Here is a 17,480-nt window from a genome sequence, read left to right on the forward strand (position 1 = left end):
CCTCTAAGAATATTTTAAAATTTTCAAAATTTGCTTTAGCACTTCTAATATTAAGATGAACAAGAGAAAGGTTCTCATAAGGTTTAACATCTTTTAAATACTTATTTATTTCATCTGGAAACATGTAAGGTGTTTCCATATTCATTAATGAAAAGTTATCAATAAAGTTTTTTTCAAGGTCATATTTATCAAAAGTGTTTTGATTATTTATTTTAAAAACCTTATCTGAAATGTTTTCAAAAAGACTTTCGTATTCAAACGTTCTCGGAATCATTTTAAAGGGTCTCGTTATTGATATATTATCAATAAAAATATTCAAAAAATAAATAGAAATTAAATAAACCGTAAGTAAAATAAGTAGAAATTACTTTTTATTCGTCTTCCACTCGTGTACAATAAGCTTGTCGTATGATATGTAAGCAAATTTTCCCGATTTTCTTTCAATTTTCATTTTTTCACACAATTCCTTTCTTATTTTATTCGTCTCCATGCAGTAATCTTCGTTAATATATATGTTTTTTCCCTTTAACTTTGAGGCATTTCTTGAAATTTCCTCCAAATCCAATTATTTCAGAACAATTGTTCTGTTTTCTTTTACGCCTTTTTTACCAGCTCTATGTGCTCTTTCAATTTTTTCATTTTCTACACCCAAGTACTCATTAAATTTTTTTTTTACTTTTTGTTCGCTTTCCAGTCAGGTTTCATTACCATCTTCTTTAACTCCGTCAACTCTTAGATTGTTCCTCCTTGTTCTATCTTCAAATTCTCTTAGCTTACTGTTAATTATTTTTTGTATTTGATTATAATTAAATTTATTTTTTATGAAAATATCTAACGCATTTTTTTATTTTTTTTATTTTTATAGTTAGATTTATTTTTTTATTTTTTTATTTTTATAGTTAGATTTATTTTTTATGAAAATATCTAACGCACTTTTTTTTTTTTTAATAAGTTCCGTAAGAAAATTTAGACTAACCTTAATTTCTTCAACTTCTATTGCAAGTGTTGATACTTTTTTAGCGTTCTCTAAAATATTTTTTTCTACTTTGTCTAATCTTTCGTTTAAGATTTTGGTGTTTGCACTAACGATACTTAAAAAGTTGCTTTCTTGTTGCTTTAGCGCAGCTTCCGTCTCTACTTTGTAGTTTGTAAACAAGTCTTTTATCATTTTTTTAATTTCCACAAATGTAACTGCCATAATATTAATAATATTTATTACCACAAATAATTTAAAAGTTTTTTGTTAGTATATATAAAACATTTTTTTGTCTTAAGTTATTATATATATATATTTTTTTTTCTTTGTAAATTTTCAACTTTTAAAAACACGTCTGCTCGTTACAATAACTACGAACAGATATGTTATTTAGGTTATTTTTATGTTATTTAGGTGCCCCAAGAAGACCTAACGGTCTTGTCACAGAGCACCGCGGAAGTGCATTTAACCAGGAAGTTCACGCCTCCTTATTGAGAGCCTTTCTTTAAAAGCAAGACATGTTACGCGCATTAAAGTTATTTATTTACTGAATTACTCAACTATTTAATAACCGCCGCGTCTTTCATTATATTAATATCTATTATTATTACATAATGTATTAGCAACAATTAGTTAGATAATAAGACTAGGCGATATTTATGACTAGGCAACTCATTCTATTATCTCCTAATGAGGGTACAGCTCTAAAACTCAGTTTAATGGTTCTGAAGCCGGCTGGTAATCAGGTTTACCGAACTCTGTGGTAACTCTCAGAAAGGCTGATTCCATCAAAAGCTGAAAAATATCAAAGTATTAACATAGTCATGTTGCGCATGGATGGTGTCCCTGTTTGTACTTTTAGTGTGCATCGCCGAAGCCACATCTGGAGCCCTTTGTTACGGCTTAGGGTTTATTAATAGTAATGCGGCAATTGCTTGGGCTATTAAACAGAGTTCTGAGTACTATCTATGCTTTGAGTCAAGTTCTTCAACAAATTTAAAAATGAATAAAGTACCAAAAACTATAAAACACAAAAAACCATCATCATCACCAAGTTCTCTAAACCTATCATTCACTAATATTCGTGGTCTTCGAAGTAACTTTTCTTCTGTTGAGTCTTATCTCTTGCAAAGTACACCAAACCTACTTGCTCTTTGTGAGACTAATTTGAGTTCAGTTGTTTCATCTTGCAATCTTAGTGTTGATGGTTATCTTCCTTTAATTCGTAAAGACTCTAATAGTCATATGCTTGGGCTGGGCATTTACATTCGTAAGAATTCACCCATTTGTCGTGAAACTAGGTTTGAATCCACAGACTACTCTTTCATGTGCTTTCGTTTAGCACCACTTCATCCTATTACCTTTCTCTTTGTTCTATATCGCTCTCCTTCATCTCGAGACTGCACTCTTTTTGATGTTATTTCTGATCATATTGACTAAGCCCTCTCTGCTTATCCATCAGCTAAAACTGTTGTTGTCGGTGACTTTAATGCTCACCACTCTGAATGGCTAGGCTCTAGTGTCAGCAATTCTGCAAGCATTAAAGCCCACAACTTTTGCCTTTCTCAATTCCTAACTCAAATAGTCAACTTTCCAACTCGCTTTTCAGACAACCCGAATCATTTACCTTCTCTACTCAACTTATGTCTTCTGATACTAGTCAGTGCTCAGTTTCTCCACATTCACCTTTAGGTGCTTCTGATCGCAGTTTGATCTCACTAAAACTATTATCTCATTCATCTTCATCACCTGAATCCCTCTACCATCGTATCTCTTAAAACTACCTTAAAGCTGACTGGGACTCTTTCCATGATTTTCTTCGTGATGGCCCTTGGGTAGAAATCTTTTGTCTTCCTGTTGACAAATGTGCTCATACATAACTTTGTGGATTCAGGCTGGAATGGAATCTTTTGTTCCCTCTCGACGAATCCAGGTAAAGCGTCACTCTTCTCCATGGTTTTCCTCACATTGTGCAGCTGCCGTTTTCACTCAAAACCGTTACATCCATATCTATTAGCAAAACAATTCTCCAGAAAACACACGTCTAATTATTAGTGCTAGAAACCATTGTAAAAAGGTTTTGTCTAATGCCAAAGGCCACTATTCTCAGGTCATGAAATCTCGTACTTCATCACGAATCTTTAATAGCATTAATAATAAGGGCAAATCTGTAATTCCACCTATCTTGTATGGTTTAGACTTTGTCACCTCACCTAAAGACAAAGCTGAATTGTTTGCTAAGAAGTTTTCATCAATATCATTTCTTGATTCCACTAGTTGCGTTCTACCTGATAATGCTGTCAAACAAGTTGAACCATTGCTTGACATTCTTATCACTTCAGCTTCTGTATCAAAAGTAATTTCCTGCTTAGATTCTTCTACAGCTTGTGGTCCAGACAACATACCTGTCTTAGTCTTGCAGAAGTGTTCTGCGGAGCTGTCGTCTATACTTTCAAAACTATTTAACAAGTGCTTATCATCGTCTTGTTTTCCGGCAAGCTGGAAAACGGCATCTGTTATCCCTATTTTCAAAAATTCTGGAGAGCGATCTGATTCGTCTAACTACCGTCCCATTAGTCTTCTTCCTATCATAAGCAAGGTTTTTAAATCTTTAATTAAAAAACACTTAATTTCTCATCTTGAATCTAATAACTTACTTTCTGACCATCAATATGGATTTCGATCTTCTCGTTCTACAGCTGATTTGCTAACAGTATTAACTGACAGGTTTTATTGTGCATTAGATGAAGGTGGAGAGGTTAAGGCCATCGCTCTTGACATTTCAAAAGCTTTTGATAAAGTTTGGCATGCTGGTCTTCTCTATAAGCTTTCTTCTTATGGTGTATCCGGCAACATCTTTAAGATCATTGAATCCTTCCTTTCCAATTGTAGCATAAAAGTTGTCCTCGATGGAAAGCACTCTTCTTCTTATTCTGTAACTTCAGGGGTTCCTCAAGGTTCAATCCTTGGCCCTATACTCTTTTTAGTTTACATTAAAGATCTTCAGATATTCTCACATCTAAGGTGGTATTGTTTGCTCATGATACTACCATTTATTCTTGTCGTGATTAGAAACCAACACTCTCTGATTGCCTGGAGGGGGCATTTGAGCTTAAAAAGGATCTCATTTCTGCTATAGCATGGGGCTCACAGTGGCTGGTAAACTTCAATACAGATAAAACTCAAGTTTTTTCAGCTAATTGTTATCACAATAGTTTAGATCTTTCTATATTTATGAATAGTTCATAAATATAGGAAGATCTAAATCTACTCTTCATCTTCTAGGATTAGCTCTTACTTCCGATCTTTCTTGAAAACCATATATCAAATCAGTTGCAAAATTAGCATCTGCTAAGGTTGCATCTCTTTATCGAGCTCGTCACTTTCTTACTTCAGATTCTATTCTCTATCTCTATAAATCTCAAATCCGGCCTTGTACGGAATACTGTTGCCATATCTAGGACGGATCTTCTAATGATGCTCTTTCTCTTTTATACAAGGTGCAAAAACGCATTGTAAACATAGTTGGACCTGCTCTTGCAGCCAACTTCCAAACATTATCACATTGTCGCAATGCTGCTTCTCTTTCTCTTTTCTACAAATACTATAATGGACACTGCTCTAAAGAGCTAGCGTCTCTTGTGCCATCTACTAAAATGCATTATCGTGTTACTCGTCATTCAATTAAGTCTCGTCCTTATTCTGCGACTGTTCTTAAGTGCTCCAAAAACTCTTACTCCTCAAGTTTTTTTACTCGAACATCAGCTCTTTGGAATTCGCTTCTTTTATCTTGTTTTCCTGATTCAAGTAATTCGCAATCCTTTAAGTCGTATGTCATTCGTTATCTTGCTTTACAATCTTTATATTTTCTCTTACAGTAACTTCCAACTTCAATTAGTGGTTACTTGCAGCCTTGTTGGAAGCGAAGATGTTAAAAAAAAAAAAAATGAAAAAAGAATAAACTCAATCGTCGTGTGAGATTTATAGGGCTCTATTTGCATTTGTTTTTGTTGTAAGAACTTAATTTTCGATATTTAATTATTAAAATGTTTTAATGCTGTTATTCTTTATAGTTATAAATTATAAGTTGTTTATGTTATTACGGTTTCATTGTTAAACATATTATTATTCATAATATTTGTAATAAGTTGTTTGTTTTCATTATTAAGTATTAGTTAAAACTTTAATAATTAAACTCCTTAAACAAAACAAAACGAAAAAAAACCCAAATAAAACCCAATAATTCTCATGCGACATTATATCATGTTGTATTATATTAACTAAGTTACTAATGTGCGTATTTGGCTTTTACGGCACCGATATCGGTATTAAAAACTTCATTCGAGTTCTGGTAGTGCATCTGTATCGGTCATATTTTAAATTATTTTTCTAACTTATTCATTTAATTTCCAACATCTTTTTTTTATATTCTTGTCTATCTTTATTAATAATATTTGTACTAATACTTGTCTAACTATACTAATGTAATAATTGGGTCAGGGTAATAACATCAGTTTTTGCTATGTTTAATAACATCTGTTAAACAACATCTGTAAATACACTGAGGTATAATAACATCTGTTCTACAACATCTGAAATTTCATTGATGTCTAATAACATCTGTGTAAAAAGTATATGATTACTACAGATGCAGTATATCTTTTCATTTATCTAAGTATAACAACATCAGCGCAACTACATCTAAAAATTTTACAGATGTAGTTACATCTTTTTAATTATGCTAAATATAACTACAGGATTTTATGAAATTATTAAATTATAATGCATTATTTTAACTAGATGTAGTTACATATAAGATTTTTTTCAGATGTAAATACAACTGGAGGAAATTCTTCAAGATATTATTGGACTTCGAGAGAAAGCTATTAAAGATGTTGTTTAGGGTCATTGAATTTCCGGATGATATTGAACAGATGTTGTTTGAGTAAAAAAAAAAATACAGATAATCTTGGACAAAAGTGTGCAGATGATTTTGGATCACACTACAGATGTTGTTGGAAAGATGTAGTAATCTTTTACCTACTAATTGTCTAATATACTAATGCTTGTCTAATTTCATTAAAAAGTTTTCACGTATGCTATCTTCTCCCGAAGTGAAGTTACTTAATTTTCTTTTTGTTGCTTTATTGACTAAAGCTTGATTTCCAATAGTTGTAGAAATGTTGTATAATAGTACTACAACGTACTACAGAACAATAGTACTACAGAACAGTAGTACTACAGAACAATAGTACTACAGAACAATAGTACTACAGTACAATAGTACTACAGAATTTTATAATGGAAACATTTTATTGCGTAAGTCGAACAACTTAATGTCGGTAAAGCAACAAAATTTATGTTGCTAAAACAAAGGTTGCGGAAATAGAATCAATTCAATTTCGGCACCAACTGATGTTCAACAAAAACGTTGTTCAACAAACCTTTGTTCAACAAAAACGTTGTTGAACAACATTTCTACAATTATTGGGATTCTTAAAATTAAAAGCAGTAGCTTTATTATGAAACTACCGTGTGCCGAACTGGAAATTTTAAAATCGGTCACAGTTTTCTAAAGTACTCCATGCAGTCGAATTTTCAACTTATTTGATCATAACTCCTTGTAAAATTGTCAAATATAAATGAAATTCTCGCCATTTTTCTATTAATTTTGAACTCTTTCCATTGATATATAGCAATATATATGTAATGCAAATATACCAATACCATGCCTTGTTTTTTTGATATATATATATTTTTATGATATATAGTGTATATATATATATATATATATATATATATATATATATATATATATATATTATATATATATATATAATATATATATAAATATATTTATATATATATATATATATATATATATATATATATATATATATATATATATATATATATATATATATATATATATATATATATATATATATATATATATATATATATATATATATATATATATATATATATATATATATATATATATATAAGTGTATATTACTATTATGTATTGTGAGTGTGAATTGTAAAATACACCTACACAACAAAAGTTAACATTTGAAACAAATTTTTTGAAGAAAATTAGATAAATGTTTTTACTAATTTATTATTACTATGTTCTTTAAGAACATTGAGCACTCTATTTGTAGAATACACCAACATAATTTATATATATATATATATATATATATATATATATATATATATATATATATATAAAATTTATGTTGGTGTATTCTACAAATAGAGAGCTCAATGTTTTTAGTTACAAATAGAGTGCTCAATGTTCAGAGTATTCATGAACCATTGTTCTTACATTTTTCATGACAGGACTTAATGATATTTTAGTACTTTTTTTGTTTTAAAACTAATTTTTAACAATTCATAAACAAAGTACAAAAATGCTTTTTATTGTGATGCATTTCAAGTCACAAGAATATATACGTCACAAGCATTGTTTATTGCATCGTGTAAGTGTTTATTGCATCGTGTAAGAGTTTCTTACACAAGCATCAATAATAAAATTATAACGTAACAATATAGTGCGTAATAGTTTTATAATATGTATATATGAGTAAATTGAAATAAAAAAGCGGTTATAACATTCAAAAAAAATGTTTTATTTTTTCTAAAATATTTAAAAAAATCCAATCTCATTAAAAACAATTTCATTTCAATTGGCGTTCTTTTTTAACATATTTTTTTTTTTTGCAACAACTGTACCTTTAAAAACATTGCAGTTTAATATGCACTTATTTTTAAAATAACATTTTTATCTTAGCTACAACTTTTTGTTTATAAACAACTTAGCAAACTTAACCATATTATTATTAATGCTATAGTAATATTACACAGTATTTTACAACATCGATTTTCGGAAAAAAATTCTTTCTGCACTGTATCTGTGTTTAAAAAGAAATGAAAAATTTCTTTTTTTACTGATTCTACTAAATCTTTGTATTATGTAATATTTATATTTACATTTAAAATACAAAAATTTTGTTTTACCAAAAATTAAACAATTGTTGCAGTAAAAAATAAGTCATTTGCTTAGTTAAAATATAATCTCAAGCACTACAAAAAGAATCAGTAACTGCAAAATAAATAAACGATTGCTTTTTGTGAGCAAAAAAAGTCTGAAACTCTAACTATTCTTTTTTATTCTATAAAAAAAATTTTTAAATTTTATATATAGTTGGCACAAAAATTTCTAATTTTTCTAATCAATATCTAAAAATGGAGAGAAAAAAAGTGGTTTATATAAATATAAAACTTTTACTTTTGCAAGAGCTGTTAATTGCTCTCGTAAACCTTTTTAGGAGAGTGTGAGCGAAAGCTAAAATATGTATATATATATAATATATATATATATATATATATATATATATATATATATATATATATATATATATATATATATATATATATATATGTATATATATATATAATATAAATATATATTGTATAATATATTGTAAGAATCATTTTTTTCCTTCCGTACTTCCCAAATGCAACAATCTATAGAACTATATATATATATATATATATATATATATATATATATATATATATATATATATATATATATATATATATATATATATATTGGCCCTTGGCCCTATACTATTTTTAATTTACATTAACGATCTTCCAGATATTCTCACATCTAAGGTGGCTTTGTTTGCTGATGATACTACCATTTATTCTTGTCGTGATAAGAAACCAACACCCTCTGATTGCTTGGAGGGGGCATTTGAGCTTGAAAAAGATCTCACTTCTGCTACAGCATGGGGCTCACAGTGGCTGGTGAACTTTAGTTCAGATAAAACTCAATTTTTTTCAGCCAATCGTTATCGCAATAATTTAGATCTTCCTATATTTATGAACGGTGATATACTCGATGAGTCACCTACTCTTCATCTTCTAGGATTAACTCTTACTTCCAATCTTTCTTGGAAACCATATATCAAATCGGTTGGAAAATTAGCATCTGCTAAAGTTGCATCTCTTTATCGAGCTCGCCACTTTCTTACTCTGGATTCTATTCTCTATCTCTATAAATCTCAAATCCGGCCTTGTATGGAATACTGTTGCCATATCTGGGGCGGATCTTCTAATGATGCCCTTTCTCTTTTAGACAAGGTGCAAAAACGCATTGTAAACATAGTTGGACCTGCTCTTGCAGCCAACCTTTAACCATTATCACATCGTCGTAATGTTGCTTCTCTTTCTCTTTTCTACAAATATTATAATGGGCACTGCTCTAAAGAGCTAGCGTCTCTTGTGCCATCTACTAAAATTCATTCTCGTGTTACTCGTCATTCAATTAAGTGTCATCCTTTTTCTGTGACTGTTCCTAAGTGCTCCAAAAACGCTTATTCGTCTAGTTTTTTTCCTCGAACATCAGTTCTTTGGAATTCGCTTCCTTCATCTTGCTTTCCTGATTCATATAATTTGCAATCTTTTAAATCATCCGTCAATCGTTATCTTGCTCTACAATCTTCATCTTTTCTCTTACAGTAACTTCCAACTTTAATTAGTGGCTGCTTGCAGCCTTGTTGGAAGCGAAGATGTTTAAAATATATATATATATATATATATATATATATATATATATATATATATATATATATAAATTGTTGCATTTGGGAGTAAAGTAAATGTTTTTAAAGACATTCTGAAAGTTTTTAACAATATAAACAATGTTTTTATTTTAATTTTTTTTAATAAAATGTTTTTGTTTTTGTTTTTTTTTACTGTAAATCATGTACGGAATGTTGCTACATCAACTATCTTACATCCTGACTTGCAACAAAGTGCTGCTACATCGACTGACAATTAGCCTGACTTGCAAGTCATAGTTGCAAGTCAGGCTGACATAGTTGCAAGTCAGGCTGTTTGTCAAAACTTTTACTTTTGCAAGAGCCAATAAATTGCTCTCGTAAACCACTTTAGGAGAGTGTGAACAAGAGCTAAAGCTCTCGCTTCCTGCTGAGGTCTATATATATATTAGGGTGGTGCTAAAAACAACTTTTTTTGAAAATGTCAGCTGAAAACCCCTAAATGTGTTTTATATAATAAAATAATACTGGATTTAAAAAATTTTTGAATAAAAAATATTTTTACGGGTGCCACAAGGCCCTTATACATCAAACAGGTCCCTAATAATATTAAAAAAAAAGTTTTTCAAAAGTATGTCATGTTGGGTCTCAAACGAAGCAAAATCATATACAAATTTCAAAAATAATATTCATTTTATAAAAAAACATAGATAAAAAAAATTATAATCAAAAAATCTTGTTAAATTCCCTATTTTTCATTTTTAGTTAAAAAACGTAACTTTTTGTTTACTAAAATCTAAAATAAAAATTTAATTATAAAATGATTCATATTTTTGAAATTTTTATATATTTTTGCATCATTTGAGACCCAACATGACATACTTTTGAAAAACTTTTTTTTTTTATATTATTAGGGACCTGTTTGATGTTTAAGGGCCTTGTGGCACCCGTAAAAATATTTTTTATTCAAAAATTTTTTAAATCCAGTATTATTTTATTATATAAAACACATTTTGGGGTTGTCAGCTGACATTTTCAAAAAAAGTTGTTTTTACCACCACCCTAATATATATATATATATATATATATATATATATATATATATATATATATATATATATATATATATATATATATATATATATATATATTTATGTATGTATATGTATATATTATATATATATATATATATATATATATATATATATATATATATATATATATATATATATATATATATATATATATATATATATATATATATGTTATTATATATATGCATATTTATCTTATATATATAGAAAGTAAAATCCCAGTAAGTCAAACACTGATTAACTTATACTGTTTTTTTTTTTATACCTGGAAATCATTTAATTGGTTATTGAAATTTTCAAATTAAGTCTAACCATTTTTTCGTCTCCTTTTAGCAAATTTCTCTAAATAACTGGAATTTTGATATGGGAAATAAAGTAATCACTTTATTTCCCATGCATATAATTTTTTTTTCATTTAATATAAAGCATAAATAACAGTATCTTTTCTTTTTTTTTGTATTTTAATTTAAATAAAATAGATTATTAGGGGTCATACATAAATTATGTCGTACAATTTTGGATCCCTTTCTCCTTGCCCTAATCCGATGTAAAATAATGCTATAATAAAACTTTTACAAAATAATCTTTAAAAAATGTCGAAAGCAATTATTGATAAAAGTATTATTATTGATAAAAGTACACATTTTAAAATTCCCTTCGGGTATTTAAGTTTTTATCAAAAATAAAACTGATAAAAAATTGTGTAAAAACTGATGTTTTATAAATTTTTTTTTTATCAAAGTTCATCTTGTACTGATGGCGTTTACTTTGTTAAGTTTATTTCAAATTACTTATAAAAAAAAGTTATTTTATTAGAATATTTAGAAAAAATAATGCATTTTAATATACTGCAGGTAAACAAGCACGTCTTAAATTTATAGTTAGCTGATATGCCATTGGAACACGATGTGTTAAATCTCAGTCGTCAACTTGAGAAGCTGGTTGCTGATGGTAATTCGGTAATTTAATTTTAAAATAAACATTTCATAAATAAATTTTTGAAAATATTATTTTTTTTGAAAAGTTGATAAATGTAGATATTTTATTTAAAACACAAGAAATAATACAAAATAAAATTAAAGTTAATTTCTTTTGTACAAGTTTAAGTTTTTTTTTACAGAGTTAAGTGCAAAGTTACAGTCTGTAAAAAGCAGGACAATTTCTCTCTTTTAGATGAGTTTTTGTTATAGACTCCTTATGGAAAAAATAAGATTTTTGGTGTCTTGAAATAGAAAAGTTTAAGTCTATGGCACTAGACTTAAAAAAAACACAGTGTATTATTTTGCTTCCCATGTTACTTCCCTAAGATCTAAGAGGCTTCCCATGTTACTTTCCTAAGATCTATAGTTGAGGAAACTACTCTTTTTTTTTTTGTTGTCTTTTTTTCTTAATTTTTGTTATACTCCCCTTTAAAACATGAAACAATGTCAAACATAACCACAGCACTGAGAAAGCAGTTAGATATGGTACTTCCAGTGGTGTGATTAGATTAAACTCTGTACCTCTTGGTAAAAAATGACCATTTTACTGTCACACCATTACTACATGTATTACTTGAAACTAACTTTGTGATGCTTTATATTTAAAAGTTAAAGATAAATATGTTATTAATTTTATTAGTCTACTCAATGTTTAGAACAATGAATCAGCCAGTGATCTTTTAAATCAACTAAAGAAACTTCCTATTACATTAGATATTTTGCAGGTATGGTTTGCTTTTTTTTTTTTTTTATTATATTTTTTTTTCTAATAATGCTACTTTTATAGTAGTTTTCTTTTTAAGTGTTTATTCTTTTTTTTTTTTAATTTTATTCTGATTCACTCCCAACAAGGCTGCAAACAACCTCTATAAGGTTGGGAATTACTAGAAAAAAATAATAGAGTTATAGAGCAAGGAAACGGTTGACAAAAGAATTAAAAAGTTAAAGGTTGTATGAGTAAGGAAAACATGAAGATCCAAAGGCTTGAAGTGCGGGTAAAAAAGCTAGAGGAATAAAAGTTTTTTGGGCATGCAGGGAAAGATACAGTAAAATAATGAGACTGATGAATAACGAGTCAAGCAAGAATGAGTTTTAGCTGATGAAACTAGAGATAAAAGCTCCTTTGAGCAGCGACCATAATATTATTTGTAAAAAAGAGAAAGAGATGCAACTTTATGACGATGGGAAAGAGGTTCAAGCTTAGCAGATAGACCGGGTCCAACTACGTTTACAATGTGTTTTTGAACCTTGTCTAGAGGAGAAAAAGCATTATTAGAAGAACCAGCCCAAATATGATAACAGTGTTCCGTACAAGGATGAATAAGAGATTTGTAGAGGTAGAGAATCGAATCAAGAGAGAAAATGGTGAGCACGATAAAGAGAAGCAACCTTAACAAATGCTAATTTAGCAATTGATTGTATATATAGTTTCCATGACAGGTCAGTAGTATATGATAATTCAAGAAGACGTAAAGAAGAGGACTCAGTGAGAAGGTTGCCATTCATTAATATAGGAATGTTGACAGTACTGAGATAGTTGTTTGCAGTAAATAACTGAGTTTTGTTGGAGTTAAAATTTACAAGCCACTGTGTGCCCCAATCTGTTACAGAAGTGAGATCAGATTCAAGATCGGCTGCCTGTTCTAAGCGATCGAAAAGAGAAAACTTTTTGTCAAGAGTATAAAGTTGAGTCATCAGCAAAAAGAGCTACTTTTAGATGTAAGTTTGTTGGGTAGATCATTAATGTAGATAAGAAATAAAGTAGGGCCAAGGATAGAATCTTGAGGTCCCTAGAGACTGTTAGAAATAAAGAGTGTTGGCCTTTGAGAATGACTTTATTATAGCGGTCAGAAAGAAACGATTTCATTATCTCGAAAACTTTCCCAGATGCACCATATAAAAAAAGCTTATGGAGAAGACCAAAATGCCAAACTTTGTTGAAAGCCTTAGATATGTCAGAGCAATAGCCTAGCCTCTGCACCTCCATCTAATGTACAATAAAATCTTTCAGTCACAGCAGTTAGTAAATCGGCAATAGAGCAAGAGGATCGAAAACCGTATTGATTGTCTGACAGCAAGTTATTGACTCAAGATGGGATGTGAGAAATTTGTCCATCAAAGACTCAAAGATCTTGCTAATAACAGAAAGGAGATTGATGGGACGATAATTTGATTTGTGTCAGAATGCTCACCGGAATTTTAAAAATTGGAACAACAGATGCCATTTGCAGATGCAGGTAGGAAAAAAAAACTCAGTCAAGCACTTATTAAATAGTTTTAAAAAAATTGAAGAGAGTTCTGGAGAACAATTATTTAAGACTGTGACAGGAATGTTGTCTGAACCACAACCCATAGAAGTGTTCAATCGAGATATGACTTTAGCAACGGAAGCTGGAGTGGTTTGAATGTCTAACAATGGGTTAACCTGTTTGATGGGAAGGGAAGAAAGAGAATGGCCATAAGATTCAAGAGTCGAATTAGAAGAAAAGTTCTTTGCAAATAGTTCAGCCTTATCCTTGGCAGAGGTAATAAGATCAGTCCCATGAATGAGAGATGAAATGCTAAACCTTCCTTTGTTAACAACGCTGTTGAAGATTAGCCAAAAGTCTCTAGAGCCTAACTTCTGAGATAAGATATGAGATTTAGTGAACTGAGAATAATGGAGCTTAGCATCTGACAGCACTTTTTTTCATTGATTTCTTGCAATATTAAATATCTGTTTGTTCTCAAGAAAGTTGTTCTTTTGAAAAAGATGAAAAAAATGATGATGATTAGATATAGCAGCTGCACAAGAGGGTGAAAACCATGGAGTAGATTGAAGCTTGACTTGGAACTGGCAAGAAGGAGTAAAAGCATCTTTTCCTGCCTGAATCTAGGAGGTTATGTAGGAGGCAGATTTATCAGTTGAGAGGGAAAAGACATCAGCCCTAGGACTGTCACGAAGAAAATCATGAAAAGAATCCCATTCAGCTTTAGAGTAGTACTATGTAGTGCGATAATAGGTTGAGTCTGAAAATGAAGCACAAGATGAAAGATTTAAAGAGATCATTGCATGGTCATAACCACCTAAGGAAGAAAAAAGAGAAACTGACCGCAAACTAGGATCAGAGACTTGATTTATATCAAGGAGTTAAGGTAAATGATTAGGGTTGTCAGGAAAGAGATTGGGAAATGCCGAAGTTATAGGCTTTAGTGCCAGCAGGGTCAGTGGCATTAGAGCCAAGCCATTCAGTGTGATGAGCATTAAAGTCACCAATAACAACAATATTGGCAGATGGGTAAAAAGAGAGAGCATGTTCAATTTGATCAGAAATTATATCTAAAAGAGTTTAGTCTAGGGAAGAAGGAGAATGATAAAGAACAAAGAGAAAGGTGATAGAGTGAAGAGGTGCTAAGCAAAAGTACATATAGGAACGGTCAAAGGATTCGAACCTGATTTCATGGCAAATAGGTAAGTTGATGTGTATATACACCCCTAAGCCAAGCATGTGACTATTGGAGTCTTTGAGAATTAAAGGATAGTACCTATCAACATTGAGATCAGAAGAAGAAATAGCAGAATTTAAATTAGTCTCACTAAGAGCAAGCAAGTCTGGTGAATTTTATGAGGTAAGATTCAACGGATGGAAGGTTGCTACGCAGACCACAAATATTAGTAAAAGATATATTAAAACAGTCAGGTGGTAGGAATGGTTTTTGTATGTTTAATATTTTGATTTACTTTTGCGTATTTAAGTTTAAAAAAAACTTGACTCATTCAAGAGCATGGCCTCCCAACCAATGAGCTATGCAATTTTTTCAGTAGTAACAGGGCTTCTTATGTGACAATACGCACCAAAAGCATTAACAGGGACACCATCCATGCGCAACATGGCACTGTTAACACTCTCATGCAGCTGTTGATGGATTCAGCTTCTCTGAGAGCTACCACAGAGTTTGGGAAACCTTACCCAAAAAAACACCCTATACAAACTTTTGCCTGAAAAAGCATACTCTACAAGGCAGCAGGGCATTGTTATAATTAATTTATAAGTTTGCAGATATTTTATATAGAGAAATACAAAATAATTAATGTGATACAATTGAGATACAAAATAGTTGTGAAATAAAAAGCATTAATGAATCAGAAAATTTTGGCTCTTAAAAATAAATAGTTGATACAATACATATACAAAATAATTAATTTGAATTAAAAAGCATTATTGAATCAGAAAAATTTGGCTCGTTATATCATAGCAGATAGATGTGATAATGTTAAATTCTATTTTAAAAATAGTTTCAACATTTTATTTCATTGATAATCATGTGTGCCAAAGAGAATTTTATGCAGGTACAAAGTTATCACTGCGCTTTATGTCAATTTCAGACTTTTTTCAATAAATTTGCTTCCAAAAAGGTTGCACCACTATTACTATACTAAGTAAACTAGTAAGACCAATTAAGCTTATGTTTGTAGGAAGAAAAAAAAAGATGAATTAAAGTTTTTAAAGCATGTAGAAACATGTGAATGATGTAAAAAAATGGTGATGTATGAATGGCATGTAGAAACATGTGAATGATGTGACAAAAAGTCATGAGATAATAGTTTTTACAGTTTCAGAAAAGAAAAAAAAAAAATTCATCTATACGTTTAACAAAATCTTTAATCAATTAGAATATTTAAATTGTTTTTTGAGCAGCAGCCATCATAGCATTTATAGAAAAGGAAAACATACACAGTATTGTGACAATGAGGCAGGCTCTAGTTTGACTGTTAAAACAGGTTGAATATGTTTACAATTTTTGTATAATGTATGTAAAAGAAGAGAGGCTATTAAAAAAACAAGCATGATAATAATATTTCATACAAAGATAAATAGTAGGTAGATATAATTAAATAAAAAATTGAATTAGGACTTAAAATATGATGAACTTGATAAATAGAGAAAACCGTAGTAGGTGGCAGTTTTGCTATGAGCAAAACTGTCACCTATTTATGAGCTATTTATGCTATGAGCTTGATTTTAAATGTAATGGATTTGATAAATGGACAAGCAGTTTTTTGTAAAGAACTTATAAGTCCCTAAAAATTGTTAGATAGATGTATTAAAAAAAAAGAAAAAGAATAATCTTTCTCCTAACCTTTGCTTGAAAAGCAAATCTTATATGAACATGCAAAAAATTTATTTAAACATTTACATTTTATTTCTTTAATAAATTGTCTAAATGAAATTCTTTTTTTTCCCTTTTCTTTTTCTTAATCTTTAATTCATCATTTTATTTTTAATTCTTGCTGTGTTTACTATTTTAAATTAAAAAATGTTAGCAAAATTTACAAAATATTTTACTTCAGAAAACACGGATAGGAATGACTGTTAATGTACTTCGAAAAGCAAGTGACAGGGAAGATGTTCAAATTATTGCAAAATCACTTATAAAATCATGGAAAAAATTATTGGGTAGGTGATTATTATGTAATAAACAATGCTTTTTGAGAATTTTAGGCTTTTTTTAAAGATAGTTAATACTTTTTTAATATTATTTGGTATGCATATATATATATATATATATATATATATATATATATATATATATATATTATATATATATGTATGCATATATATATATATATATATATATATATATATATATATATATATATATATATATATATATATATATATATTAGTCTTGGTCAGGTATGATCAGTTAAAACTGTGAACAGTTTTAACTGATCATACCTGATCATACAATTTGACTGCGGCTACCAACATATTTTAAAATCATTCACAAAATGACAAAAATACAATAGAAATAAATAACTTTTATCTTTATTAATGTTTTTCAATATGCGAAAAAAACTTCTAATGAT

At 29.3% G+C, this 17,480-nt stretch overlaps 1 protein-coding gene across 2 annotated transcripts in view; it reads left to right on the forward strand.

Moving 5' to 3' along the window:
- Nucleotides 1-11,241: 11,241 nt before the first annotated feature.
- LOC100208751 (transcription elongation factor A protein 1) overlaps nt 11,242-17,480 on the forward strand; it is a 30,005-nt gene continuing 23,766 nt past the window's right edge. Inside the window, exons 1-3 of one of the 2 annotated variants that reach the window (XM_065814481.1) lie at nt 11,242-11,608; nt 12,286-12,354; nt 16,962-17,067. In XM_065814481.1, the coding sequence (XP_065670553.1) occupies nt 11,540-11,608; nt 12,286-12,354; nt 16,962-17,067 (244 nt within the window). In that variant the 5' untranslated portion in view covers nt 11,242-11,539. The remainder of the gene's footprint in view (nt 11,609-12,285; nt 12,355-16,961; nt 17,068-17,480) is intronic. The other variant, XM_065814482.1, reaches the window with a different exon arrangement.

The sequence above is a fragment of the Hydra vulgaris genome, chromosome 12, assembly GCF_038396675.1.
Source record: "Hydra vulgaris chromosome 12, alternate assembly HydraT2T_AEP".
Classification (NCBI taxonomy): domain Eukaryota; kingdom Metazoa; phylum Cnidaria; class Hydrozoa; order Anthoathecata; family Hydridae; genus Hydra; species Hydra vulgaris.